At 32.5% G+C, this 8400-nt stretch overlaps 1 protein-coding gene across 1 annotated transcript; it reads left to right on the forward strand.

Annotated features, from left to right (window-relative positions):
* Positions 1-5380: 5380 nt before the first annotated feature.
* On the forward strand, positions 5381-7784 carry LOC112085308 (acidic repeat-containing protein-like). Its single transcript, XM_024154511.1, has 9 exons — positions 5381-5456; positions 5546-5680; positions 5748-5822; positions 5931-5987; positions 6075-6167; positions 6256-6653; positions 6766-6822; positions 6894-6960; positions 7699-7784. Exons 1-9 carry the CDS (start codon positions 5381-5383, stop codon positions 7782-7784), a joined length of 1044 nt encoding a protein of 347 aa, XP_024010279.1.
* The last annotated feature ends 616 nt before the right edge of the window (positions 7785-8400 follow it).

Raw genomic sequence — 8400 nt, forward strand, 5'->3', positions numbered from 1 at the left:
TAGATCGCTCCGAATAACCAACAAAGTAACTGCTCACAGTTCTGGAGTCTAATTTCTTCTCATACGGCCTGTAAGGCCTAGCCTCAGCTCGATATCCCCAAATGTGAGGATGCTTCAGACTAGGTTTTCTACCAGTCCAAAGCTCATAAGGTGTCTTTGCAGTTTCTTTAGTTGGTACTCTGTTAAGTTTGTAAGCTGCAGTCTTTAGTGCCTTTCCCCAGAGTGATTCAGGCAAGGTGGAATAATAAATCATACTCCTTACCATGTTCTTAAGAGTGTGATTCTGTCTTTCAGATACACCATTCATACTGGGAGACCCAGGCATAGTGTACTGCGGAACAATTCCACACTCCTCTAGGTATCTGGCAAATGGTTCTAGATGTTGTTCACCTGAACCGTCATACCAACCGTAATATTCACCACCACGATCAGATCTGACAGACTTTATCCTTCACTCAAGTTGGTTCTCAACTTCAGCCTTAAACTTCTTGAACACGTCTATAGACTCTGACTTTTCATGAATAAGAAATAAGTATGCATATCGAGAATAATCGTCAATAAATGATATGAAGTATTGTTGACCGTTCCAAGAAGCCGTAGGAAATGGTCCACAAAAATCTGTATGTATCAACTCAATGACTTTCGTAGCTCTATATGCATCTAATTTTTATGTTTAGTCTGTTTTCTTTTAATGCAATCCACACAGACATCAGAATTTGTGTAGTCAACAGAACTCAATATACCATCTGACACAAGCCGCTCAATTCTATTTTTAGAAATGTGACCTAAGCATTTGTGTCACAGAGTTCCTGAATTTGCATTCTCAAACTTTCGTTTAGTACCCCTTGATTCAACACTTAAACTTTCATCATGAGAAGTTGAAGTGTCAAGCATATAAAGACTGTGATTTTTTATAAGTGTACCAGTTCCAATTAAAATTGAATTTAAAGACAAAGAAACTTTTCCATGCTCAGTTATACAAGAATAACCAGAACCAGAAACCAAATTTCGTCTAAATGACTGTACAACAAAAGTGTCTTTTAAATCCAAAAAATGGTCAGTACTAAAAACAATCTAAAATGCCCAATTGCCTCCACATCCACCGCAAAACCATCAGCCACATGAATGCGTCTTTCAGCTTCAGTTGGTTTTCGGTAGCTCAGGCAACCCTGTAATGAAACACTGATGTTATTAGTTGCACCTGAGTCTAACCACCAAGTGTTTCTGAATACTTCAATTAAGTTCACCTCAGAACAGACCATAGCAAAGAACATACCTTTCTTACCATGCCAAGCATGGTACTTTTGGCAGTCCTTCTTCATGTGTCCAGTTTTCTTGCAAAAGAAGCAGGTATCTTCATCTTTAGTCTGCTTCTTTTGAGATGGACCTTTAGCAGCATCATTCTTAACAACCTCAATTTTACTTCTTATGCCCTGAACCTTAGAGGTGTTGACCATATGAGCATTTTCAGACCTTTCTTGTTTCATCCTATCCTCTTCGTTCACACAATACGAAATAAGCTCATTAAGAGCCCATTTCTCCTTACGTGTGTTGTAACTGGATTTCAATTGATTGAATTGAGGAGGAAGTGAGTTCAAGACAAAATGTATGAGCACTTCTTCTGGAAGCTCAATCTTGAGAGTCTTGAGTTTTGAAAAAATGTTGGAAATTTCCAAAATGTACTCCCTTATGTTTCTTTTGCTGTGATACCTCATGGTACTAAAGTGATACAGTAGCGAACTTATTTCTGCTTTATCGCTACTCGCAAAACGCAAGTCCATCTCAGCAAGGAACTGTTTGAGATCTGAGATCTCCTCATTACCTCTAAAGGTTTATGGAATGATGTCCAAAATAATCATTAAACCAATGAGATTAGAACGTTCCCACTTATCATGAACTGCCTTATACTCAGCGGTGCTGGTATCTGTAGGAGAAGCAGGTTGTTCCATCCTTAACGCAAGGTCAAGATCTATACACCCAAGAACAATTTTAACTTTAGTTTTCCATTCTTTGTAGTTGGAACCAGTAAGTGTTGGAATTGAACTTAAGTTTGCAGATACTGCAGTAAAATTCGCTGCAAAATTGAACAATTTTTATTAGTAATTTACTACTAAACCGAATTAAATCAATAAATAAAAATAAACAATTGTACAACTCATCTCAAGATACCAAGTGCAACATTAATATCAAGTCTTTGGACAGTAATATTAACTGCTAGTGATACTCTGGTTGTAACAATCAAACATTGACAATAATGCATGATAAACAATAAACCTATCTTTGGATCGATTTATCATTCACATGTTTATTCCTAATAATTTTGACATGTTTATCATCACAGGTATGTATGTTATTCAGCCAAATACAAACCTACCTTTCGATCGATTTAATATTCTCATAAATATACATATACACATAATATTTAATATTATCCATGAAAAAATATCAACAATAGAGGTTATTGTGGCAACATATTGCATCAATTAATCCACTTCAATTATTAAACTTGCACAATCAAAATTATTTATTGATTAAAAACTTGATTATATTTTTCCGCAGACATATAAAATAAAGTCCGGGGATATTATATGCAAGAATATGTCGGTGGCAGAATGGTTGAAGATAAATAGGAAGGGGCTATCCATATTACGCGACTTAACCCAATTAAAATGAATTGGGCCTTAGTGGAATATAACCGCATTTGGGTTTAATGAAACTTAGGCTTAAATGCAACTTCAGTCAAAATTGAGCCCAAGTCCAGTCCGATATAACCATATGAAGTGCACAGTTTCATTAACAAACTTTCAAAAATCACGAAAATGCCATATCTTCAACCTTAGGGTTTACAGCCGTCAAGACTAAAATCAGATCCGAAATTTTGCTCAAAATATCCGAAAAGATTTCCAGAGTTTCGAAAATACTATATGAACATGAAACTTAGATAAATTTCAAAGATTAAATTCGATAATTGCTCCCAGAAAATCCTGAAAAATATATAAAAGTTTTTAGAAAAACAAAATCTTATGAGCAATAATCTAGATATGAAGAATATTACATAAACACAGATCTAAAACATGCATGTTTAATCCAGATCTAAGTTTTAACAATAAACCACAGATCCCAGAATACTATTTAGGCATAAACTTTAGAGAAAAATCAGATTCAACAAGCTAAAATTTTTCAAAAAATAAATCCGAATTTATTTCTTAAAATAACTTGATTATCAAACAGAAACTGAACATGATGTTCTGATACCAATTGTAAGGTTTTCATTCTTTATAAACCACTATAGCATGTCAGTCTCTGATCAATAAGAACAGAAGCGGAAGCGTACTTTTTCGATCCATGATTTATGCTCTGAATTTTGCTATGGTTTTTCCACAACAAACTCTCAATAGTTGTAGGTATCTGTTGATGGGATGCAGAGAGTTTATGTATTTCTCGTTAGGGTTGCTAAGGGGACCATAACCTCTCTATTTATATAGAGAATAAATTTCTAATTCGGCCGGTCATCAAATTAGAAATTACTGAATGTATCTTCACATTAAATTTCCATAACACTTATGCCTCTTAGTCTTTTCTTTTTATAGCAAAATGACCATATAAGTTTTGACTACTTTAAATAATGACTCTAACACATTTATTATACATATATGACCTCAAATAATTCTTACAGTTTTCCGAAGTGAAAAACAATGAGCCTAACTTTCGGCTATTTGTCAACTTATTAGTGTATCATTCTAGTAATTTAGGAGCACCAATTTCCTATGATAGACAATATAAATTTTTTGATTTCTTTAGACTTAAGATAAATGTCATCTTTTTCATTTATAAAGAAAATTTTAAAAGCAAGAAACCAAGCCCAAACTCCATATATAAATAGGTGGATCAACAATTATTATTATTATTTTTCTGGTGGAAATGTGAAGTAATTATTATTCCCTTTCATTCTTTCTTTCACAATCTCTTCTAATAAACTGGTATTATTCGAGACTCCTAAGAATTGGAACAGAGAGTGTGATTTGAAACGGAGTCACCAACACTTGCTGTTTCTTGCCTTTGAGGATAGAAAGTTGAAGATAATTCATCAAATGGAGACGGACGAGGAAGATTTTGTTGTTGTTGTCCTGCACCACCTGACTATGTTGTTGTTTTGGTTGAATACTCATCAGGTCTATATTGTTATACTGGTCACACAAACTTAATTATTTATTAACTAGTGAACTTGTCCACGTCTTGCGTGGACTGATATAATTTTCCATTTTGTTGTTTGAAAATCTAATTGTAGTTTGAAGTCATTTTTTTCTATTATTGAGTATATTTGTTTATTAGATTTCTTTACATTTTAATGTTTGAAGACATGATCGTGAAATCAATATAGAAGAATGTAAATAAAAAACATATTAGTATCTAAATATTTTAGTTTAGATAGTTTAAAATCTTTTGATCACTGTTCTATGTATTTAAGACGTAGCTTTTAGAAGTACCGTACAAACTCCTTTGAAAAAAAAAGAAAAAGTTCAATAATTTAGAAAGGGTGTGGGAGAATTCGAGAGAAATCATGTTCATATTTATACTTAAACATTTGAAGTCGAATACACTAATCTAGACATCACAACAACAATCATTCCATTAGATATTCTATTTACTGATTTTTAATTTTTTGTTAAATCTATATTAGTATTGCGAAGTGAATTCTTCTGTGGTTTAACGCACACTTTTTGATGTCGTTTTGATTAATGAAATTTTGATGATTTGATTGGTTGATAATTGTTATAATTTGATTGGTTGGATTAGTTAATTTTAAATCATTAAAATCGATATTAGTTGCTCTAAAAATGGAAAACTTCTTTAATTCAAGTAAAAAGGGTCTGGGCCATAATCTTTTCTCTCGAATAAATTGGCCCAAATTTCAAACCCAAAAAAAAATATACATACCTTCCAATACGTCGTTTGTGCTGATTGAGATGTTAGTGTGTTGGTTAAATGCTTTGTCCATTTAGCGAAGGTTCACGGGTTCGAATCCTGTGATTAGTTTTTTTTTTAATTTTAATTCGATTTTTGGAAATATTTTGTATTTATTAAATATTTTGTAAAAGGGAATATTCCATACTTTCTTTGTTATTATCTAGAATGGAATCTTTACATTTTTATTATTAATAACTACAAAAATTATGGGAAGATAATATCGCATGTAGATCAATAATTACATTTTAGTATTTTTCACAAGAAAATAAATCCTAGGTTGTTTAGACGTATAAATATGAGCGTTTTCAACCAAACTTCTCATAATTTACGCATTAGTTTTTCTATTAGGGTTCTGTGATTATTTTGCTAGGGTTTTTATAATAACATTAACTATTTGCATGCAAAGCTAACAATGTGTTCGTCTAAGTACAGCTTTGATCATCCATCTAAAGTCATCATCACTTGGGAAGTTCCGTCTACCGATTCTGGTATATATGTATAACTATTATCAAATTTAATAATAGTATGTATGCTCTCAATTTTTTTAGATGAATTCTAAAAATTTATACGACTATAGGTTTTGATAACCAGGCTTATGCTCGCGGGTTAAAGTCTGTGTTGAAATCGCATCGTCAGAATATGGATAACAAAGACATGACTGATTATCGTTACGTGACTCCATATGTTTTCGTGGTTATCACCAAAAAAAAAGGTTGTTGAACCTCTTTAGGTTATTCATTCAATTTATAATACTTATTAGTAGTTGTTTGTATTTGTAGGTTATCCATGCAAGCTACTTATCGATTCTGCTATCGATGAATGGACCTTGCGGACATATAATCCTGTTATCAAAGGTATCTATTAATCTTACAGTTTTTACCTTTTGTAATGCTATATCTTAGCCTTTCAGATGCATACCCTTATTATATATTAATCTATGAACGTTTTCAATTTTTATGTAGATATTGATTCTTCGTATCATATATCTATTCTTGATCACGAGCTTTTTATCAAAGGAGGTATTTCTGCTCTTAATGTAATATATTTTTGTTAATGGTGTATATTAAGTCTTTATGTTTGTTCTAATGTTTGTTTTGTGTATTTAGTTTCTGATCGTGTTAATACGAGTGATCATGCTCAGAAGACTTTTCTATGGGATTTTGCGAGGAATGCTTGGGTTACGAATAAAGAATCTAATGGTTTCAATTCTTTGTTTTTTGTTTTGAACACTGATTTATTTTTTTAGAATACTAATTACACCGTTTTTACATATATTTATCTATGCAGAAGATAGTGACTCTGATGATACCGAGGTTTTATCGGGTCGTGGTACTGATGATGATTATGGTTTTGAGGATTATATGGGGTCTGATTCAGAGACGGGTGAAGATACTGATGATATGGACCAAACAGATGAGTATGATTCTGAGGATGATTTTATTGACGACGATGAGACTTGTGAAGAATCTGATGGTTCAAGTGATAGCTCAGAAGATGATAGCGGTGATGACGAAGATGAAGATGATGACGATGCCGATTCAACTGATGATAATGAAAATGATGATGAAGATGTTATGTTGGATGATGAGACTGATATTGACGATGATAGTGAAGATCAACGAAACGTCGAACTGAGTGATATACTCATCGAAAAGAATATTAGTATATCTGGACACCAGGATTCGGTGTGTACTTATACAGTTTCTCTTGGTTCAATGTGTTTTGGTAGGTGTGTTTCACGTTTGAGTCCTTCCAAAGATGATTGTACTATCTTTGTTAAGGTTTTACAAAACGTAGGTGCATATACTAATTTTGAAACGTTCTTCTATGGAGCTCATATTGTCGGATGAACAGGTATTTATTGTACTATTACACAAAAATATTCTAAATTTTTGTCGGTGTCTAAATTACTGTTTTATTCACAGGGTGTAAAGATTCAGGCCAATGTTAGTGATGGTGAGATCAGTGTTGCATCGTCTCGCATAGATGTTGGTAGTTGGATTATTATCAGTCGTTTTTCTGTTATCGATTGTGAGGATAGTTGTAGACCGACTTCTCATAGATACAAAATATTGTTCATACCATCAACTATCATTGACAAGACTTCACGTAGATGTGAAAATGCCTATTTTGAATTTGTTGATTTTCAAAGGATATTGGATCGTGCCCTTGATGATGACTATTTAGTTGGTGTGTTTATTTTTGATTTAGTTATTGAATTTCGTTATTATTATCTTACTGATGTTAACATTATTTAATTATTGTTGTCTATGAAGATTTGATAGGTCGTGTCTTAAATGTAAGACTATCTGGAACGTCCTGTGATTTACTGACTGGAGAGCATTCTTTTCCTTCATATGGCAGTCTATGTAATGATATATGTGATTCCGAGATATGTTGTTCATATTCAACCGTCACGTTCTGTCTTAGAGATAAACGGTACTGTCTGCTGAATGTTTTAAACTGTATAATGTCGTTTTAATTATTCTATCCATCTGAATATGTGTGGCATGTTTTAATTTAGTGGTGTTGATTTGAGTTGTGAATTGTTCGGTGAGATGGCGAAGAACTTTTATGCATCTTGGAGACGCTGTGATCAAGATATCATTGTGTGTGTGCTTAGATGGGCCGTTATTGATTATTTTGGAGGTATTTTTAGTATACTAATTTATATTCTCTATGTTCGTTTCGTTTTATTGTTTTGACTCTGTATTTGTTTTATCAACATAGGCAAGATCACTATATCTTCCACATCTCCTACTAAGTTCGAACTCAATCCCCGTATTCCTGAGTTAGATGAGTTTTTGGAACAGTGAGTTTCTAATACTTAATGTTTGTATTTTGACTTTTTGGTATTAATTCGTGGTCGCTTTCTCTCTCTCAACTCTTTTTTATAACAATGCAGATATCCGCGTAAGAGGCCATGCACGCGTGGTAGTGTGGCACGTCTACATTGAATAGTGTTATGACGTCTACATTGAATATCATTTAAAAAAATGATTTACCATGTATAGAAATTATAGTTTAATTATTCTTTGTTCTTCAGACTTCTTTATTTCAATCAATAAATATATTTTTTTAATGAAATTATTATTGTTGTTTGATATTGAAGTATAGAAAGCGGAGAAAAAATATAAGTTATATATTCATATAATAACGCATGTTTTTATTGGTTTCTTGGACTCCAAGTAACTCATATTTATAAATATTTAAGAGGATTCGAATATATCCCCGTCATATCACAAATTTTAGTTTTTTCCATTTAGTGTCTATTAGAATCATGGTGTTTGAATGTATTATTTTATTGATTTCTTGGACTCCAAGTAACTCATATTTATAATATCTAATATGATTCGAATATATCCCGATCATACATAACTTTTGTTTTTTTTCATTTAGTAGCTATGAAAATCATGGTGTTTGATGAATTGA

This window comes from Eutrema salsugineum, unplaced genomic scaffold, assembly GCF_000478725.1.
Source record: "Eutrema salsugineum unplaced genomic scaffold, Eutsalg1_0 scaffold_3, whole genome shotgun sequence".
Taxonomy (NCBI): Eukaryota; Viridiplantae; Streptophyta; class Magnoliopsida; order Brassicales; family Brassicaceae; genus Eutrema; species Eutrema salsugineum.

Excerpts from the sequence above, each read along its gene's own strand:
- LOC112085308 (XM_024154511.1), top strand. The coding sequence starts at position 5,381 with ATGTGTTCGTCTAAGTACAGCTTTGATCATCCATCTAAAGTCATCATC. Across the intron at positions 5,681-5,747 it reads GGTTATCACCAAAAAAAAAG|GTTATCCATGCAAGCTACTT; the intron begins GTTGTTGAACCT and ends TTGTATTTGTAG. Across the intron at positions 6,961-7,698 it reads ATCGTCTCGCATAGATGTTG|GCAAGATCACTATATCTTCC; the intron begins GTAGTTGGATTA and ends TTATCAACATAG.